The sequence below is a fragment of the Sceloporus occidentalis genome, unplaced genomic scaffold, assembly GCF_023333645.1.
Source record: "Sceloporus occidentalis isolate IW3139 unplaced genomic scaffold, rSceOcc1.0.p SCAF_99, whole genome shotgun sequence".
NCBI lineage: Eukaryota > Metazoa > Chordata > Lepidosauria > Squamata > Phrynosomatidae > Sceloporus > Sceloporus occidentalis.
In genome coordinates, this window is record NW_028317079.1 from 3,514,361 (window position 1) to 3,535,644 (window position 21,284).

Below are 21,284 nucleotides of genomic sequence, written 5' to 3' on the forward strand. Positions count from 1 at the left end.
CCCCCTTAGCCCCATCCTATGTGCAGTGGGGCATGGCTTTAAACATTAGTTTATGAAAATATCCATAAAGAGTTCTAAACTTGTATTTATAATTGCAGGGAACTAACGTGTTAGTGAACCTCCGAATTGCTGGGCTATTTTTTCAATCTGTTTCAATTTGACTGCTCTGCACTAAAGGACAGGTATAATAGTTACCTCTAGACCAAACTGCACATACAGACCTTAGACCCCCAGGTGCTGTGTAAAGCATTTATTGCATCAGGAGAAGCACATATCCTAGACCACCAAGTGTAGGACAGGAGGTGGTACAGAGAAGCAAAGCATCTTTTCTTGATCTACAGACTGCAGTGATTAAATTCTGTATTTGAATTGTAATCAACAACTTAGGTTGCATCCATAGAGTATCTATAAAAGGAATATGTAAACTGTAAACAGAAGGACTCCAAAACGATGCATAATTCATTATTTACATGGGCATTACACAAATACAATGCAGCACAGAAATATTGACATTGCACTTTTCACTAATCGCCACTAGAGGGCACACATATGAAAGGTAATTATTTTCTTACACGATTGTTATTATTTATTGTTTTATATAGTGCCATCATATTCCGTAGCATTGTACAATGGGTAGACATAACAAGTAGTATATAACATAACAATTTGACTTACAGAAACAACAGGTGATTATGCCAAAATCTCTTAGCACCCCATTATCCCTCTAGGCTTGAATTACATCTTAATTTGATGTCTCCTGCATTAGCACATTGCTAATTTGGAACAAAACATGCTTGATGGGCCTTAATAGCTTCTACAAGCTATAATGCCAAAACATGTCTAGCTTTATTTGACAGTTTTTTATATGTTACTTTATTATGCTATTACGTATATTTAAACTATTAAAAAGCTTTTAATAGCCTGTTTCATGTGAATTCAGGAAATATATCAAGCCTCTTAGGTGTAGTTTATTCCCAGTTATATCATTATCACTGACAATGCTTTTTAATAACATAAGAAATGTTTTTACACAATTTATTTTGCAGATGCTACATATAATGCAGATGGGAGGAGTTCCACAGCAAGCTCAGGTATGGTTTAAAAAAGTGTTAAATGTTAAATTATCGCTTACTTAAATTATTACTTTGTTGTATTTAATTTATGCATCAATTAGTAAAATGTATGTGTCTATAATAAAAATTATAAATAATAAATATTAAAAACTATAGCTTAATACCCAAAATCCAATTACAATACAAAATATATTAGGTGCCATATATTACATTGTCTTATATTCAGGGCCATACTGGGGAAGAAAAGCAACCCTGGCATATTTGTATAGTGAATATTTGAAACTTCTAGATTCAGGATAGCATGAATTGTTTCTTCTACAATAAATGTCACTGATGTATATGAGAAATCTAAATGAAGAATTGTGTCTAAGAGGGCCTAATGGAAGAGAACAGTAATGCTATGCTCTAAGCAGCCATGTTGGGATTAGATAGGACTTGCCAAGAAAAACTTTGTTAGTGTTGGTCTAAGTATACATATAGTGGTCTAAGTATATATATATATATATATATAGGTTATAGTGTGTTAGAATCCACATTTATGCTTCAGATTTGAGCTTTTAAATAGTATTTATTGAGTCTGTAGTGATTTCTTGCTTTGTTGTACATTTAAACTGTCAGTTATGGTGACTCTCACAAGGACCACATTAAGTAATACAGTACACACAGTTAAGTTTAGAAATTTGATACAAAATATCAACTTCTGTTTTTTTGTTTATTTCATAGGGCAAGACTGACCATGTAATAAACCAAGCAATAAGACAATTGGCAGTCAACACAGTTGATGCCCTATGCAATAAACAAATTTACATAAACAAAATATATAAGAAACACATAAAGTGAGCATATAAAAGACAGCAGGTCATCAGGTATATGCTGGCTTGCTAAACTATAAACTTTGGTGAATAGGTGTGGCATTTTAAGTCAAATATGGTAACACTTCAGAACAGCCTGGTGGCATTTAATTCTCTGCCTCGTTTGCCAGCACTCTTCTGGCCATCAGAGTACCAAAGAATATTATCCTGAGCCATCTGGTAATTTGAGTCTATGAGCCGAGTAACACTAACTATTTTGCAACAGATTTTTTCCAATTATCTGCTGTTTGGAAGACAGCCAATACTTTCATACACACAGGTAAGATGTTATCATTATATAGAAGGGTCTGGGAAATGTATAGGTGAAATCATCGTTATCATGACAGCTAAAACTCACAATTGATAGAACCATGAATTCTGCATTCTACAAGAAAATCCTGAAGGAGGATATCTGGCCATCAGTCTGTGACCTAAAGCTCAAGCACACTTGGGTAATGCATCAGGACAATAATTCAAAGCACACAAGTAATTATACCACTGAAAAAGAAACAAAATTAATGTTTTGGAGTGACCTAGTCAAAATTTTGACTTGAATCCAGTTGAGATGCTGTGACATGACATTAAAAAGGCCCAAAATAACCCCCACTGCGATGTAAAAGACTCCTGCCAGTTATAACAAATGTTTGATTGCAGTTGTTGCCGCCAAGGTGGTCACAACAAGTTACTAGGTTTAGGGGAGGAATTACTTTTTCACATGGGTGGTATATTTTTGATTTTGATACTCTTTACCTTCAATAAATCAAATTATCTTTTAAATGCTACATTTTATGTTGTCTTTGTCTTCTATTAAAATTAGTTTGTTGATCCATACAATTTAATGTGACAAACAAGCAAAAATAGAAGAAACTGTGAAGGGACAAATACTTTTACTGTATGTTAATATGTTTTTAAGGTAGTTGTAACTTTATCATAGGTGAATTATTAGATCTGTGTAGTTAAGAAAACTGGCTACTCATATCTTTCAATATGTTACAGATTTCTTCAATGTATCCAATATTGGGAAACCTTGTAGCATTGCCTATTGAAGTTCCAAACACACAGGTAGGACTAATAGGACAATTTTATTACACTGATCATCCACCTTTTATAGAACCTGCAGAAATAACATAGGACCTTGGAATAATTTTCAGGACACTAAACATGATTAAGTAATTTAGTGTGTGTTTGTTAGCATATGTGTGAGTGTGTGTTAACATGAGTGTGTGTTAGTAGTTGTAGTGTGAATGTGTAGGTGTATTTGTGTTAGCATGAATGTGTGTGTTAGTGTGTATGTATATGTTAACATGAGAGCAAGTGTGTAAATGTGTGTGTTCATGTGTAAATGTTTCATATGTTATGGGGTGGGCGTTAAGGGGCCGGGGGGCACTCAGCTTTCCTGCCCTCTATGGTCATAAGGTGCCAGCCATTATCTGCTGCCTCTAATTAGGAGGAAGCAAAAGTGTGCCATAAAAAGTGGAAAATAATTTGCTTTTTCTTTGTCGTTAACATTTTGTAGACATTGCTGACAGGTTCTGACTCTGAGGAAAATGTGAGTAACTTTAAAAAAAATTAAAAAATAATAATAATTAAATAATTTGTAAATGTTAATATTATGCACCACAACAAATTTTTAAGCTCATCAACTTACTGTATTTTGAAAAGGGAAAAGTTTTGCTAGCTCAGATAATTTTTTAATTGCAATTTCTAGTAAAGGTTATGTTTAAGTTCTCCCCCTACTCATTTTTCAGGCTAGGTTTCTTTTGGAGGAACCCTCTTTGCTTTAAGCACCTTTGATAGAATGCTTGTTTATAATAATAATTAAATAATCTGTATATGATATTTTCTTTATTTATTTTATTTCATACTTTTTAAATTATGTTTTAAAAGGGTATTGAGCATTTGCCTTCATGTCCTGTCTTGGACTTGCCAACAAGTCTCATAACACTGTTTGTCCTTCTTTTAGCCAGACCCTAGCACTCTCGACCTATTCACCGATCACATTCTGTTTTTCACACTTGTTCCTTGCTGTACCTACCTATCTACCTTATCTTCTTCTCCCCTGCCTTTAATCTTTGTTTCACAGACTTTTTTCTACATACTTATTTGAATGTCTAGAGATATAGAATACCTTTTCACCATTGTATTTGTTGAAATTATCATAGTTAATATTCTTATTCATTTTCTTAAGATCTTTTCTGGAGCCATTTTGTTGCCCATTGATCCTGGAATACAACTGAATGCATTCAATGTACAGCATTTTGGAGGAAGAGGTTTTGGCCATGATGCTACTGTGGGACAGCAGGACCTGAATCCTATCGGTCAGCATAGGCTAAATAATTCTGATCATGGGAACAATTCACCAACTATTAATGAAGTACCTTTGGTAATACTACAAGAAAGAGGAAGAGCTGAGTCTGCACCTATTCCAAAACCAAGTGATAAGGAAATGTTCTCAACCTATGCACCTCCCGTGGGCCCTCAGTTGACCCTTGGAGGTGCAGATCCCACTATTCCACCCGAAATAGAAAGTGCTGTGACTGACCATACTGTCAGTTCCAGTACAGATAATTGGATTTTTTGTGATTCCTACATACTTGAAACACAACAAACACATGATATGATTAGAGGGGATAGTTACATACCGATACAGGCACCTGGATATTTTGTTATTGAAAAAGTACAAAATAATCAGTTTGAAATCTGATACATAAATTATAAAATTAAGCATTCATTTATCAGGTTATTTTTTTATTTTCACAGTTGTGAACATGTGATTATTGTACTTATAAAACACTTTCTACACATTGTTTCAGTAGTATAGAAGTTTAGAAGAAATCTGTTGAACAAAAAAAAAAGTGCTGTTTCATTTTACGAGAACTTTCCGTAGAGTAGCAAAGGATCTTTTACGCTCTAGATTTTCCAGCTAATTCACTGTTCATTAATAACTTATTTTTAAGCTATACTTTCGAGTAGTTGCTGAATGTAGTTAGACTGATAAAAAGCTTCCCTTTTCCTAAGTGTATCACTGACATTCATTCTATTAACCTATTCACAGAATGTAACATCCATAATCTGGGTGGCCAATGTGCTAAATGAAAATATCTTGCATACACCGTTGCATAGATTTCTTAACACTATGTATATATCTTGATATATCATATTTCCATATAATAATTTAAATAATTTCACTTCTTTAAGACTAAAACATAATATGGATTTTAGGGGCATATATAACAATAAATGCATATTACAATCAACCAAGTCCCTGTGCGGGAGTTATACCCAACATTACACATACTTCTACTTTACCTGCACAAACTAGTCATACCTGGGGACCTTATAAATAACGTGACCCAAGTATAACTGTCAATATCTATAACTATTAGCTGAATTTAATGTTTTGTTTTTATATTATGAGCATTTAAAATATATATATATATTTCTATTTTGAACTTTTCATCTAATTGTATGATCCCTTTAGCAATCCTTTATATGAAAAAACAAACAACTAAAAGTTATACAGCTGTCATTTTCTTTAATTAAACTGATCTTAATTAGGTTAATTTTGTACCTCTACATTTTTTTTAATTCATCAGTTTATTAAGTGCATCTTGCTTTGTACCTCTGTATGTTTGCTTGTTCTCTTTTAGTCAGTCCGATGTAATCAAATAATAAGAAATAAAAAAATAGCATGAAAAATACTTAAATGTTTATTTCAGGAATGTAACAAGACATGATGAGCATCAGTAGAGAAAATGGTGCCAGTCATTTCAACACTTCTCCATCTGACCAAGGAGCATCTCCATCCTCAGCAATAAAAAGTGTAGCTTGGAGCTCATTTGACCTTAATAAAAAAAAGACTTGTTTTTTTTCTCACCAAGCATAAAACATTAAGGAAGATGTATATATTAACAATGTGGCTTTATGATTAGGTGCTTCAGTGAGCATAGAATGCATGAGGCGTTCTGATACATCAACATCACTTTGTTAATATATACTGCTTGGAGAATAAAGCAAATGTTGTAAGACCAAGTGAGCCCCTGTTGAATTTTTTGGCAATCATGAGCACCAGCAACTTGTGTCAAATGTGCTTACATTAATTAAATCACCTAGCTGACTAATTTGGAAAGAAAAAAGTGCCTTTTATAAAGCTCTGACAATAACTGCCCTGACTTGGTGGCATTACATTAACATTACATTTATTTATGAAGCGCCGGCAGATTCCGCAGCGCTGTTACAGTCAGTAGAACAATTTAGAAACACGTACAATAACAAACTGGTGCAAAGGAGAAGAGGGCCCTGCGTATGAGGCAGAAAGTCTGATGGAACGGGGAAGGGAATTAGGGAATTCCACAGGAGGGGTGCGGCGCAGGTGGAATCCCGCTTTCTGCAGTGGTACATGGTATATAGTGTCCCCCCAGTTTAACTCCAGTGTAACTCTTAACTATAAACTTATGAGGAGGCCACTGGGGGAGAGGCCACAGCAGCTACATTTCCAAGTGAGGCCTAGGAATTTATAGGGCTGCCTCACAAGTGGTCAGATAAGGTGATTGCATACAGGAGGCAGATGTTTCACACCTTGGCTTACAATTGCAATTAAGATGGACTAGAGGGCACCAAATTTAACCCTTTGATAACAGCAGGGTATGGAGACAGGCAGGATACAGACATATCAGGTGGAAAACAGGGGTAACAGCAGGAGATGAGGGGGTTCAAATGAAATATGTTATATTCATACCTGTAAGAGAAGGAGATATGGCAGACATTAGTGATTGCCAGAGGAGTAGTTGGATGAAAGCATGAAGACTAGGGATGGATGTCTGGATAGTCCAGTGTAACTCTTAAATAGCCACTTATAATGAGGCCACTTGGGAAGAGGCCACAGCAACTACATTTCCAAGGAAGGTGTATGTTAGTCTGGACTCCAGGCTGTGTGGTGATGAGCCAACCTATGCTTGATACTGGACAGTCCAAAAATAATACCAGAATAAAAATGGATAACTGTAGCCCACTCTTCGTCCCTGGCAGAGGATTATAAAAATATCTGCTAGTTGTATTGGATTCTGTTCTATACTTTGGAAGCTTTTATGAGCATGGCTGTCTTTACCATCTTTACCAGTATGTCTACACATGTATTAATCATATCGTCAAATTGCACTATTCCTATCACTATATATATATATAGAGAGAGAGAGAGAGGGAGAGAGCGAGAGATACCAACATGATAGTGAAATACTTGTGTGATAATATAAATAAAAGTCTTCTATCCCAAACCCAAGGAAATTTGAAAATCCTTCTATGATATTTCAACAGACATAAAAGAAAAAAAAAAACATAACATAGTGTAACCCGTGTATATAAATGTATTCAGGAAATTCAAGGAATCTCACACACATGGAATAGATTATAAAATGCTAATATATAATGCTTCCCAAGGGTTAATGGTGCAGATGAAAGACTCTGAACACTTCCCATAAAAGATGAGTATTTATTTTTCCAAAAAGAAAATATTAAAATAATAATATGCTTACAAAACAGAGTTTTGAGCACAGCTCACTGAGACTCACACAAACAGCTTCAGAACAATCTAATTCATCCATTGCATGTGGTATTCTTGCTGAAGGCGTTGCATGAAAAGCTCCTGCAGAAACGGCTGGATCTGTGTCTCTTCCACTTCCTGGTACATAAGCATGACAGCAACTGACGCATTTTGCCTGCAGTGTTTGCTTGTTGCCTGCTTGGATGGGATGACATTGGCTTCGATACAAGCATGATGTCATCAACTGGGCGGGGCTGGCAGGTACATAAAAAGACAGTTGACAGTTGTTTTTCTTTGTAACGGTTAGCAGACAGCATAATAAAAGCATCAGTTACATATTGAAATGGTCATTGCATTATTACGTTATTAAGGATATAACAATTGACAGCAAACTAACACCACCAGATACACTAACACAACCACGTAAACTAAGACAGAAACTCACACTAACATACGTTGACACACACTAGCATGCCCAGTCAAAAACAACCACTAACACACCCTGATGCTCACGCACTACATGTATACTCACACTAACTTACACTAAGACAAACACTAACACACATAACACAGACACACACTCACACTAACACACCTAGACTCTAAAAATATAAAAATAACACACCCAAACATGCTAATATCTCAAGACAATCCCACTAACACCGAGACACACACACACTAATATACCCACATTCTCATACTAACACACACAGAGACACAAACTAACACAACCAACCCACATACACTTACACACCCAGACACTTATAGGCTAACACATACACATGGATTGACACACACAGACACACACACGATCATACCCAGACAACCACTAATACACCCAGAGACTCACACTAACACACATGTACAGAGACACTTACACTAATACCACCAGACAAATTATGACATAGTGGGTATAACAGAGACATGGTTGGATGATAGCTATGACTGGGCGGTTAACATACAGGGGTATAGTCTATTCAGGAAGGATCGGAAAAAACGAAAAGGGGGAGGAGTTTGCCTTTATGTAAAGTCCAGCCTAAAGGCCACACTGCGGGAGAATATATGTGAGGGAAATGATAATGTGGAGTCATTATGGGTAGAAATATATGGAAAGAAAAATAATAAAATACTGATCGGGGTTTGCTATAAGCCACCAAATATAATGGAAGCAGCAGAAGATCAATTATTAAAGCAAATAAACAAGGCAGCTAATCACAATGAGGTGGTTATTATGGGGGACTTTAACTATCCCGACATAAACTGGGAAACCGAGACCTGTGAATCTCATAAAGGAAACCGGTTTCTGACTATAAGTAAGGATAATTATCTGTCCCAAATGGTACAGGACCCGACCAGAGGGGGCGCCCTACTGGACTTAATATTAACCAACAGACCTGACAGAGTAACTAATGTGCAGGTCAGGGGACATCTAGGAAATAGTGATCACAATATGATGCATTATAACTTGTCCTTCAATAAGGGAACTCTTAGAGGAGCCACAAGAACTATGCACTTTAGGAGGGCAAAGTTTGATCAACTAAGAGAAGCCCTTAACACTGTAAATTGGGAAAATGTCCTCAAAAACAAGAGTACAGACGCTCAATGGGAGATTTTTAAGAATATCTTAAATTCTCACTGTGAAAGGTACATACCGTATGGGAATAAAAGAGTCAGGAACAAGAGAAAACCAATGTGGATAAATAAAAATGTAAAGGGGGCAATAAATGGCAAAAAAAAGGCATTTAAGCTACTAAAACAGGAAGGCAGTGAGGAAGCACTAAAAAGCTATCGGGAAAAAAATAAAATATGTAAAAATCAGATAAAAGCAGCAAAATTGGAGACAGAAAGACTCATTGCCAAAGAGAGTAAAACAAACCCCAAAATGTTCTTTAACTATATAAATAGTAAAAAGGTTAACAATGAAAGCGTTGGCCCCTTAAAAAGTAATGAGGGAGAAGTTATAGACGGGGATCAGGAAAAAGCTAATCTATTAAATATATTCTTCTCTGCTGTATTCACAGAGGAAAATGAAATGCCAGGTAATATACAGCAGGATGAGATAAATGCCCCAGTACATGTCGCCTGTCTAACCCAGGAAGAAGTGCAGTGCCGCCTAAAAAAAAAATCAAAATAGACAAATCACCAGGTCCAGATGGCATTCACCCCCGCGTTCTAAGGGAGTTAAGTAATGTAATAGACAGACCCCTATTTCTAATATTCAAGGACTCTATAGTGACAGGGTCTGTTCCCCAGGACTGGCGCATAGCAAATGTTGTGCCAATATTCAAAAAGGGGACAAAAAGTGACCCGGGGAATTATAGGCCTGTTAGTTTAACTTCTGTTGTGTGTAAACTGTTTGAGGGTTTCCTAAGAGATGCTATTTTGGAGTATCTCAATGAAAATAAGTGTATGACTCCATATCAGCATGGGTTTACAAGGGATCGGTCCTGTCAAACTAACCTGATCAGCTTTTATGAGGAGGTGAGCTCAAGACTGGATCGGGGTGAATCGCTGGATGTCGTATATCTTGATTTTTCCAAAGCATTTGATACGGTGCCACATAAAAGGCTCGTACATAAAATGAGAATGCTTGGGCTGGGGGAGAATGTGTGTATGTGGGTAAGTAACTGGCTCAGTGATAGGAAACAGAGGGTGGTTATTAATGGTACATACTCTGAGTGGGTGACTGTTGCTAGTGGGGTACCACAGGGGTCAGTTTTGGGTCCTATTCTTTTTAATATATTTATTAATGACCTTGTAGAGGGATTGCATAGTAAAGTATCAATCTTTGCAGACGATACTAAGCTCTGTAACGTGGTTAACACAATAGAGGACAGCGCACGATTACAAATGGATCTGCATAGGTTGGAGGCTTGGGCTGGGATGTGGCAGATGAGGTTCAACACAGATAAATGTAAGGTTATGCACATGGGGAAGAAAAATCCAGGCTGGGAATATGTATTAAATGGGAAAACACTGGGGACGACTGACATGGAAAAGGACTTAGGAGTTTTAGTTAACAGTAAATTTACCTGTAGCGACCAGTGTCAGGCAGCTGCTGCTAAGGCAAATAAAATCATGGGGTGCATCAAAAGGGGCATAGATGCCCACGACAAGGAAATAATTCTACCCCTGTACAAGTCACTAGTCAGACCACACATGGAATACTGTGTACAGTACTGGGCACCAGTGTACAAGAAAGATATAGTGGAGCTGGAGAGGGTTCAAAGACGGGCAACCAGAGTAATAAGGGGAATGGGAGGACTACAGTACCCAGAAAGATTATCAGAATTGGGGTTATTTAGTTTGGAAAAAAGACGGCTTAGGGGGGACTTAATAACTATGTATAAATATATAAGGGGACAGTACAGAGATCACTCCCAGGACCTATTTATACCCAGGACTGTATCTATAACAAGGGGACATCCTCTACGGCTGGAGGAAAGAAGGTTTCTACACCAGCACAGACGGGGGTTCTTTACAGTAAGAGCGGTGAGATTATGGAACTCTCTGCCAGAGGAAGTGGTGATGGTAAACTCTTATTGAGTTCAAAAGGAGCCTGGACGTGTTTCTTGAAAGCAATAATATTACAAGTTATGGATATTAGATTAATAGGGACAGAACGTTGATCCAGGGATTTATTCTGATTGCCATATTTGGAGTCGGGAAGGAATTTTCTTCCTGGTATGGGGCAATTGGCATCTGCTTCATAAGGGTTTTTTGCCTTCCTCTGGATCAACACAGTAGGGACACAATATGTATATAGGTTGAACTTGATGGACTTTGGTCTTTTTTCAACCTTATGAACTATGTTACACTCACACACATACCCAGACAAACACAACCACTCACTTAAGTTAAATGTTCTCTGAACATCTGAGAAGAGTACAAACTATCTTCCTTATACTCATAAGCTGCATTTTGAAAGAAAGCACCTGTATTCACATAGGCCACACAGGTCCTTTGTTGATAAACATATTGTTAGAATTAGTATTTATTGTTAAGTCAATACAACACTTTACATTTGGCAACTATAGAGTGAATTCACTAGCTTGGATCACACTTTCTTATTGTCCGTTATCTGTCTTGCATGTTTTATTTGAGAGTCCTCATTGAATTCAGGAGCATGATGAACTTGCATGTTAAGATTTGTAAATCCCTCAGTGAATACCCCAATATGTAAACTCTTAGGCTTGTACAGTAGTAGATAAAACCAGTAGTAGGTAAAATACATCAAAGTAGTATTGATTTATTTTTGTGCTTGATTGTATCTATTCTAGTAGGCACAATGTCAGCTTGTCTGTTCAGATCCGTATTATTGCCATACGTGATATTATGTCTAAATAACCAAGAAGATCCAGCTTTGTTACTGTCTAAAACCATCCTTCATACCCTTCATTTGCTTTACAAAGCACCAAATATATACGATATAAAGACAGAATAGCAAATTTAGTAATGTCAAGTTCATTTTTTTATTACACATTGGTAATTAGCAACAAGACTGCTTAGTAATGAAAATACTAACTGCATATGATCAAATATTATTAAGTATCCTGATTAACCTGACCAAAAATAACATATTATTATTATGTCTCAGAACCCAGTCATATGATCATGATAAACTTGCCAGACGATGTCTGTTAAACAGAAACCAAATTAATCCACTAGATGACAGGGCTCTTGTGTGTCTAACTGTTTGTGAGGCAGATGAGCCATTGACTAGACTTTATTTGGTATTTGAACTTGTACAAAAATAATTTTTAACAAATTTTACCTAAATTGTGCATTTGCAGAAATCTCCAAAAATAAGAAGGGACCAACAACAAAAAAACAAGTTAAAACAAACGTTGACTCTGAATATTCGTTAAGATTCATTTGGTGCTCTTTCAGCAGGGAGAGCGGGAAGGGACTGTGTCTAGAAGTGTACAAAACAAGTGATTGATAGAAGAAGACAAAACAATTGTGGCATGAAGTGGAGGGACTGTTTCAATGATTATGGCTGTGATCAATGGTTCTAACAGTCTGTGGAACAGGGCTGGACTGGGAATAAAAAGCAGCCCTGGAAATCTTTGGACACCAGTCACAAATATTTTATTGCGTGGTCGAGCTCATTTGCCCACACGCCACACCAGGGGTGTAATTAGGAACATCAGGGCTCCAGTGTGAAAATTGTCCTGGCTTTGCAAGCAACAAATCCCACATTGCCACATGTGTCCCCAAACAGCTTGTCTGTGCTATCTGTTCCCCAAACTTGTCTGTGCCATCTTTGTCCCCAAACAGCTTGTCAGTGCCACTAAACCGCCTGCCTTTGCCATCTCTGCCCCAAAACAGCCTGTCTGTGCCATTTCTTACTAAACACTTCACTCATTTATTCAATCGATCATTCAACCTCCTGCACCCCTTTAACACACTGTGTGAGGAAACTTTTCCTTGCACATTGTGCAAGAGCCAAAGCTGTAAGCTGGTTGCCCTCGTTAGGCGGCCATCGGGCCATCAGGGATGCGACCTTAAATTCTGTCTCACCAATGACAATCCACGTGCCTGGATGTCTCTGTCTACCAGTGCCTGCCCTATTTTCATGTAAATAATACCGTATTTGCTCGATTATAAGACGACCCTGATTATAAGACGACCCCCCAAATCTGAATATTAATTTAGGAAAAAAAGAAAACGCCTGAATATAAGACGACCCTATAGGAAAAAAGTTTTACCAGTAAAAATATTTTTTTAATAAAAGCTATGATTGAGAAAAATATTTTGGTTTTATTTCCTTCTATTTTCCAACCTGCCCCCCCAGTTATGCACAATTCCCCCAGAAATGCCTTATACCCCCTATATGCCACTGTGCCCCATGATATGCCTTTTAACCCTCTAAATGCCACTGTGCCCTATGATATGCCTTTTAACCCTATATGCCACTGTGCCCCATGATATGCCTTTTGACCCCCTATGTGCCACTCTGCCTCCAGAAATGCCTTATACCCCTATATGCCACTCTGGCATTAAGGGGGTTAATAAGCATATTATAGGGCAGAGTGGCATATAGGGAGGTGGAAGGCATTTCAGGAGGCAGAGTGGCGCATAGAGAGTTGAAAAGGCATTTCTGGAGGCAAAGTGGCATTAAGGGGGTTAAAAGGCATTTCACAGAGCACTCTGCCTCCAGAAATGCCTTATGCCCCCATTTAACACTCCCCCCCCCAACTTACCGGTGCTTCTGACTCCCCTGTCATGTACCCGGGGCAGCGTATAGATGTCTACGCGAACTTACGCTGCAGCAAGAAGGAGGTGTGGCTAGCAGCGGGGGTTGTCTGCGTCCATCGCGCAGACCTTCCCCAGCTGTCAGAGATCAGAGCACCGGTGCCGGGCGAATCGCGTAGATATCTACACGTTGCCCCGGCTGCACACCGGGGACTCAGAACCACCGGTAAGTGGGGGGGGGGGGCACAGGAGGATCCAGGTCCCCTGCAGCTGCGGGGGATCTGGATCTTAGTCGTCTCATAGTCAGACCTATTTGAGGTCTGATTATAAGACGACCCCGATTATAAGACGAGGGGTATTTTTCAGAGCATTTGCTCTGGAAAAAACCTCGTCTTATAATCGAGCAAATACGGTAATTACTCAACAATTGGGAATTTCAGACTGATACAAAATCCACTAGAATTACACTTGTTAATGTGACATTTCCATAAATTGCAAGGTAGAACACACAATGACATTTACATTTATTTTTGTTGTATTTTACATGTTATATGTTAAGATATGTTCAATTATATATATATATATATAATACATATAAACTTGTTAAAACTAAAAAAACATGTTTTGTTTCTTCTTTCAAAATTATGGACTTTAAAAATGCACATTACAAGGAGAAAATGATGTTGGTACAGATTTCAATGTGCAATTAAAGCTAATAAGATTGTGTGAAATGCTTTGTATGCAGGAAAATCTACTGAACTAATTACATAAAGGTTTGTAGGTGTCTTGCTTGTGATTGGCTGTATGGAGACTCAAACTTGACTTAAATTTTATCCAAAGAATAAAGCTCAACAGATTTTAACTTCTTGAAAACACACAGGTTCTCACTATCTTAAGTGAGCTGAAGAAGAAATCCAAGGCAAGTACTTCTGAAAATCATACGTGGAGTTGGTTTCTTTGCGTGCCAACATGAATTTTTGTCATGTTTGTAAGAAATCTACAGTTCAATCTCCTGTAAGCTTACAAACAATGTGTTTTATGTTTCCTTTTTAGAATCTGCTGCGAACGATGGAAGAAATTCTGTTGACCCTCTGCCTGTTGGGTTCAGTCATCGCCTACCCGGTAAGTCTTACTGTCCATAGTTAAAACTTGCCAAAAATATTTTCTGCATGATAACTTATAGTGTAATAAATGGATAGATGCACAAAAGCTCAACAATTAGTGGTATTTAACACATTTTTTATTCCTTAGATGCATCCTCAAGTACCTGGGGCACATGGCTTGGCCAGCGTGAGCCTTGAGGTAAATGCCTAAATTTTAACATATGGCAACATTGCTTATCAGAGGTATATGCTGAGAGACTGGACACTATTTAATGACAGAGGAACAATGGAGAAGGAAGGCAATCAGTCTAGCCTATATGGAGAAAATGTAACATTTTTAATAGAGGCAAAAATCATAATTACAATGCATTCTAAGACGTTTACCTCTGAAAACACAGAGAAATAGCAACATGTACATTTCAATTATTTTAAATATTTAAACTACGGTATATCTTTTTATCTTATATATTTTAAACCATTAGAGTATGAGAAACCTCCAAGCAGCTGATAAACTGACAGCATTCCCCCAGGTAATGTAATTGTTTGTGATGTACTTCATTTGGTTAAACCTTCTTTACATTACACATTGATATATGGACATATATGTTGATCCTATGTTTTAAAAATGTAATATGTCCAGCTTTCAAGGTTTGGATATAATGATCCCTATTCAGTATTATGGCTGCATGGTCTCCTTCCGCCACATTCCTCATATCCATGGCTTCATCAACAGCCACAGCTTCTTGACAATCAGCAGGTAACAGATTATGACCTGTATATATAGACCAAGTGAATGAGATTTTAGTCTTTGAAAACTCAAATCTCTTTTTCAACTGTGATTCATTACACATATTTTTACTTACCGTTTATTTTGTTACTCATTATATAATTCACTGTGCCAATTCTTCTTGCTTAATTTTAGTTTGAATATGCCTTACCTATACATCCTCCACCTTTGCCGGGAGCACAGGCACCACCTCAACCACAGAATCCAACTCAAGATGCTCAGAATGTTCCACAAGAGCCGCCATCTCCTCCTTCCAAAGCAGAACAGCTTCTGCACCAGCCTTTTCTGCCCATGGGTTTTCCAAATCTGCAACAAGCAGACTCTACACTAACTCCTCAAAGAGGGACACCGGCAGATGGTCAAATCCAAACGGTAGCATTGTATATGGTAATCATTGTCTTTGCTATTATGTCAATATACAGTTCTTCTGGGCCCAAAGATACCATTCTTTAAAAAATTACCTCACCAATAGCATGTTAATGAATTTAGTAACTAGATGTAAACATATTTATCTTTAAAATGTAGCTGTTTTGTATTTTTTATCATTTGAACATTTGAGCTGGTTCTTGGGCCTTTGTATGCGTACTGATATTTGTAAATTGTTGGTAAGGTTCCAAATCAAAATAGGTATCAACATTATAACACATGCTAAATACTACAACCTGTATCTTAGTCGATACTCTTAAGGTTTCCGATAAAATACTAACAGTAAAGTAACCAGTTTATCAGCCTGGCTCCAGTCACAATGATCCTCCAGGCCCAAAACAGCAGCCAGCTTCATTGGACCTGCAGATATACAAAAGATGTAGCCTATCCCCAATGCACATGTTTCAGCAGATGCATTAGCTTTTTGAAAGTAAAATTCGGCTGTTCTTCACAGGCGATCAAGTGGCCTACATCTGAAAAAGTATTTTGCAAGATAGAGCTTGTTTACTTCTACTTTGCTGGTTTCTATTTCTAGAATAAATTAAATGTTTTCCTTTTTGGTGAGAAAATCCTACCGTGCATCAAGTCATCAAGCTGTTTTAAGGAACTGATTGCCTCACATCTTTCATAGCTGCATAGTATATAATAGTAGGTGCTGCCCTACTTAGTCAAACACATAACTGATGTCTCTAGATGTAAGGTAAAGAAACCTTAGCAGGCTTGTCATTGGATTCTTTCTTTAAGAGGTTTAATCTTGTAAAAACAACACGGACATTTTTAAGAAGCATTTTCAACTTACATGGGAATAGATCATCAGTGCGTACTTTGGTGTCACATGGCCATTCCCTGAAAAATGTTGAATGAAACAATTATTTCTGAGAAGAATTTTGTCCACAGTACCATGAATGGTGTATTTAGTTGTAGAAGGGTTTAATTGAACACAGTAGGTAACCAGCTATTTTAAATGTCTCATAAGAGCATGCCAAAGCCACATTCCTTTATTTTATTTTATTTTCCAGTACCAGACAATAATGAACAAATTATTACAACAAGGTGCGGGAGGAGAAACTGTTCCAGACCTAGGAATTCCAGCAGCAGTCCCAGGGGTGCAACAGCAGCAGGTAGACCTCTGTTCAGTAGTAAAGTTTATTAAAAGCAAACATATACCTATAATGTATTAATTCATTTATTTTTGTAGCCATACCCTGGCCTGGTCTTTATGCAGTATGGTGGAGGAGCTGGGGTAAGTAATCAGAATGAATTTGTTGTAAGAAGCTTTCTAACAAAAGCAAAGGCCTCCCGTGAGGGCCCATTACAACAGTTTATGAGGACATGAGAGCATTGGATAATAAATCATTTGGATTACCTGCAGCGTATTCACCAAAATGTCAATAGTCACAATAGATTTCATGGCATTACCCAATAAGCAGGCAGACTATCTCTGTGTATTATCCATCTCTTTTTAGAGGAATCCAACGTCAAAGTATTTTGTTTTTTTATAATGCATTACCTTCTTAAGACTCTATTTGGGGCTACATATAACAATATAGAAGTTTACTCTTTACAGACAAAATTACAAAGTTAAAAAAAAGTTTTGTTGTAGTACATTATTACTATAATGATATAGGCTTCCACACTCTACTTCTGAGTTATACTCAGCACAATTTACTGCAACAACAATGCTAATTTAATCATAGCACAACACAACTTATTACAGTTCACCAAAAGGGTGTTTATTGAAACAAAGAACCCTGACTCTTATTAATAGATTAACCAATAACAATGTCTCTTGGGCTGACGTTTTCATAAGGCAGACTAATCACTTGCCCAGAGCCCACTTTTTTATGGAGCTGAGGGAGGCAAAAGTGTGTAACCATAACCATTAACTTTGTGCATGTACACCATTGTTACACACAGCATTTCTTATATTTCTTATTATAACTAAATGGATCTAACACCAGTCATTATCAGGTGGTAAGTATATTCAGGGATAAATCACCTGCATCCATGCAGGGATTTCAGTGATATACTAGTGAAACAAGTACGTTAGGTTGCCTGTGTAATATTATTACAATACAAGGAGCCAGTTCTGGGCTGTGTGAGAATTTGTATATTCATTTGAGATACCAGAATTGGTGTAGAAACTATAAGATTCAAGGGGTGAACCCTCCTAGTTCATTGGTTTGCCTGGAGTAGAGCGTTTATGGTTATAACTTTCTCCTACAGGGACCTCCAGCACGACTTGGGGTAATGAGCTCTGAGGAAATGCAGGTAAGCAGTTTGAAGTTATTATTTGAAATGATTTAGTACAAAACTCCACAGAAGTAATTAACAGAGGAAATAAATTGTTTCAATGTTTGGCACAAAATTCATAGAGGTACATAAATGTCAATAGCACTGCTATCTATATTTACATTAAAACTACCATTAGGGGAATTTAGGAAACTTAGGGGCCAAATGCAGAGTAGGCTGTCATTGGTAAAGAGCAAGTAGATTTAGTAACATTGCATTACGCATTAATTCACATAAAAATCACATAAATGTAATAGAACATTATGGTGTAATCTTTCTACTTTGTTGATTGCAGGGTAGCCATGTTGGGGCTGCACATGCTTTTAAAGCCTTCTATCCAGGAGTTCTAGGAATGGGGCCTGGACTTCCACAGAACCCAGCCCTTCAAGGAGACTTTACAGTAGAAGATGACTCTCCAGCAGCAGGAGGGAAGCCTATGGGTCAGGGAGCTGCTCAGGGCCCAATCGACAGCCCAACAGCTGTTAGTTTGAATCCACCAGTGCCAGTTTTGGAGGGAAACCCAACAGGACAAGGAGAAGCTATGGTATTCCCTAATATTAATGTACCTAACTTTGCCTTTAGTCCATTAGGGCAAAGTAAATTCTCACCAGGTGTCACCCCACCAAATGCAATACAGTTAAACCATGATACAGGTGTAGGCTTCTCACCGTATGGCGATGAAACAATACCCTATGGCTTCCAGAAAGAACCTGCAATGAATATAGAAGTCACTCCTGCAAATAATGCTATTGACACACCAATAATACCAAATGATGTCCATCTGCAAAATCATTATTTCCAGGAACCCTGAATGTGCATAGAGTTTAAGCAAAGCCAAAACTGCTTCTAAGTACTAATTGGTGTTCTCTTTTTACAATTGATATTATATAAGTTAGCTGATAAAGTTATACATTATTAAAATATGTAGCATAAGCATTTAGTTATCAAGTTGTTTATGCCCCAAGGCACATTAATACTTGTGAGACTATACTAGAGTCAATAGATGATCCATACTAGTATACATCATTCCATCATCATGATATATTATCACTTTATTCATAAAGTCACTAGCAATGTTGTAAAAACTATTTGTTGGTGATATTAAAAAGATCAACTGATCTTAAATGTTATCACCAATATAAACACATTGCATTTTTACCATTTATTGATTAAGTTATTTTGGCCTATATACATACATCAGGGTGGGTTCTAATGAAAATACATCAGTATCTTCTAATGGTTCCACGAAGATCTTCCATTATTGCTTAGTTGTTTGTAATATGACCTTGGCTGATCATGTTAAAAAATGGCCTAATTATCAAGCAACTACTCAGCTGAGAAAGATAGGTGTTAAAAATTAACATTGGCCTCCTAGGTAAGAAGGCAGCTTCTTGTTCCCCAACATAAAATATTATTAAATAATAATACCATGTAGTTTATTGGTAATTTTCAAAATGACCAAGGAGATAAGTTGTATTAGCTATTTCTTGAGCTTCATGCATTATATAAATGTGGGTGAGATGTTGTATGTAATTGTGAGAATTCTGTTTTCTATCTATATATTTCCTTATATATGTGAGAATAACTGTATCTGCTTCTGCATTTAGTTATGTTTGACTTAATAAAAAAGAGTGTTACATAATGTTGAGTTATGTTTTTAATCATTGGTTTTCATTTTTATGAAACAGACTACTTATCTATAAGTACATACAACTTACGTAATGCAAATCTGTTATTTATACATGACAATGGTTGATGGCTTACCATATAGCAAATTCCACTACATAAATTCCACATAACAATTCCAGTTTAACTTTACACATATAACCAACCAGAAGACATAGGCACTTGTCACGATCCCCCTTCTAGGGTACAACCTTGTTATTTAAGCACAACATGGGTCCATAGTGCTCCAAATTAAGTCAATCCATCCTAAGTTGCCCTCACTCCAGCTCGGCTAACTTGACTGCTCAACATATCTTAAAGACAGGGACTCCATGCTACAGGGGACGTGCTTGACTACAGGCCTCCTGCATTAATCTATCCCACCGGCATGCAATAGCAAAACATTTGGAGGGGATCTGATCTTGGAACAATGATCATCTTGATAGAAAACCACTGATGGCAAGCCTGTAACTCAGTCGATAAAGAAACTAAAAATTTCAAAGTAAAAATAAGAAATCAGCAATTGGAATACACCTACTAACATAAAACCCACCTTTCCACTGGCATCTCAATAACTCACACACACTTACACTGACATACCAAGACACAAACACATAGTCACATACCCAGACACACACGGAACTCACTTGCAAAGCCTCATCCTGAGAACAGGGGCCATAACACAAAGCCATGAGACAATATCCATATGATCCCATCTAATGGTAAGATGAAATGCCTTGCATTGCCTAAATTGTCATGCCACGGACCTTTAACTGTTGGACCAGGGAGACCAGTGGTCTCTGCCAGCCAAGTTGCGGCACCAGGATTTTAAAAGTCTGTACGAGCGACTCTATTGGTCGCCAGCAGGGGGCTCGTCTGCCATCAACCAATGAAGTACACGTGTACTTCATTGGTTGATGGCAGAGGAGGCCCCTGAAGGTGACCAATAGAGTTGCTCGTACTCACATTTAAAATCCTGGCGCCAAAGCTGCTGCGTAGTTCGTACCGCGTTAACCCCGTATTAACCCCTTCTACAAAAAACAGCAAAAAAATACGAAAAAAATGAACACGAAGAATGTACAAGAATATTCGCCCAAACCGAACACAGGAACACACTTGCACAAATTACACACACTAACACACATGTACACATTTATTCTAACACACGCTCTGCCTCACCCCATTTATACATCCATGCTCACACACACACACATTACACATCCATGCTCACACACAATTATACATCCATGCTCACAAACAAAATTACACATCCATACATACATCCATACATATATACACATATTCCAGCTCCCGCTTACCTCTTACCTCTCCAGCAGCTTTCTCTCAGGC

The 21,284-nt window shown here is 37.5% G+C and overlaps 1 protein-coding gene across 1 annotated transcript; it reads left to right on the forward strand.

Moving 5' to 3' along the window:
• Nucleotides 1-14,729: 14,729 nt before the first annotated feature.
• Nucleotides 14,730-19,080, forward strand: LOC149284122 (ameloblastin-like). Its single transcript, XM_089497133.1, has 9 exons — nucleotides 14,730-14,783; nucleotides 14,913-14,963; nucleotides 15,247-15,294; nucleotides 15,405-15,521; nucleotides 15,687-15,938; nucleotides 16,997-17,098; nucleotides 17,176-17,220; nucleotides 18,204-18,248; nucleotides 18,565-19,080. Exons 1-9 carry the CDS (start codon nucleotides 14,730-14,732, stop codon nucleotides 19,078-19,080), a joined length of 1,230 nt encoding a protein of 409 aa, XP_089353259.1.
• Nucleotides 19,081-21,284: the final 2,204 nt, after the last annotated feature.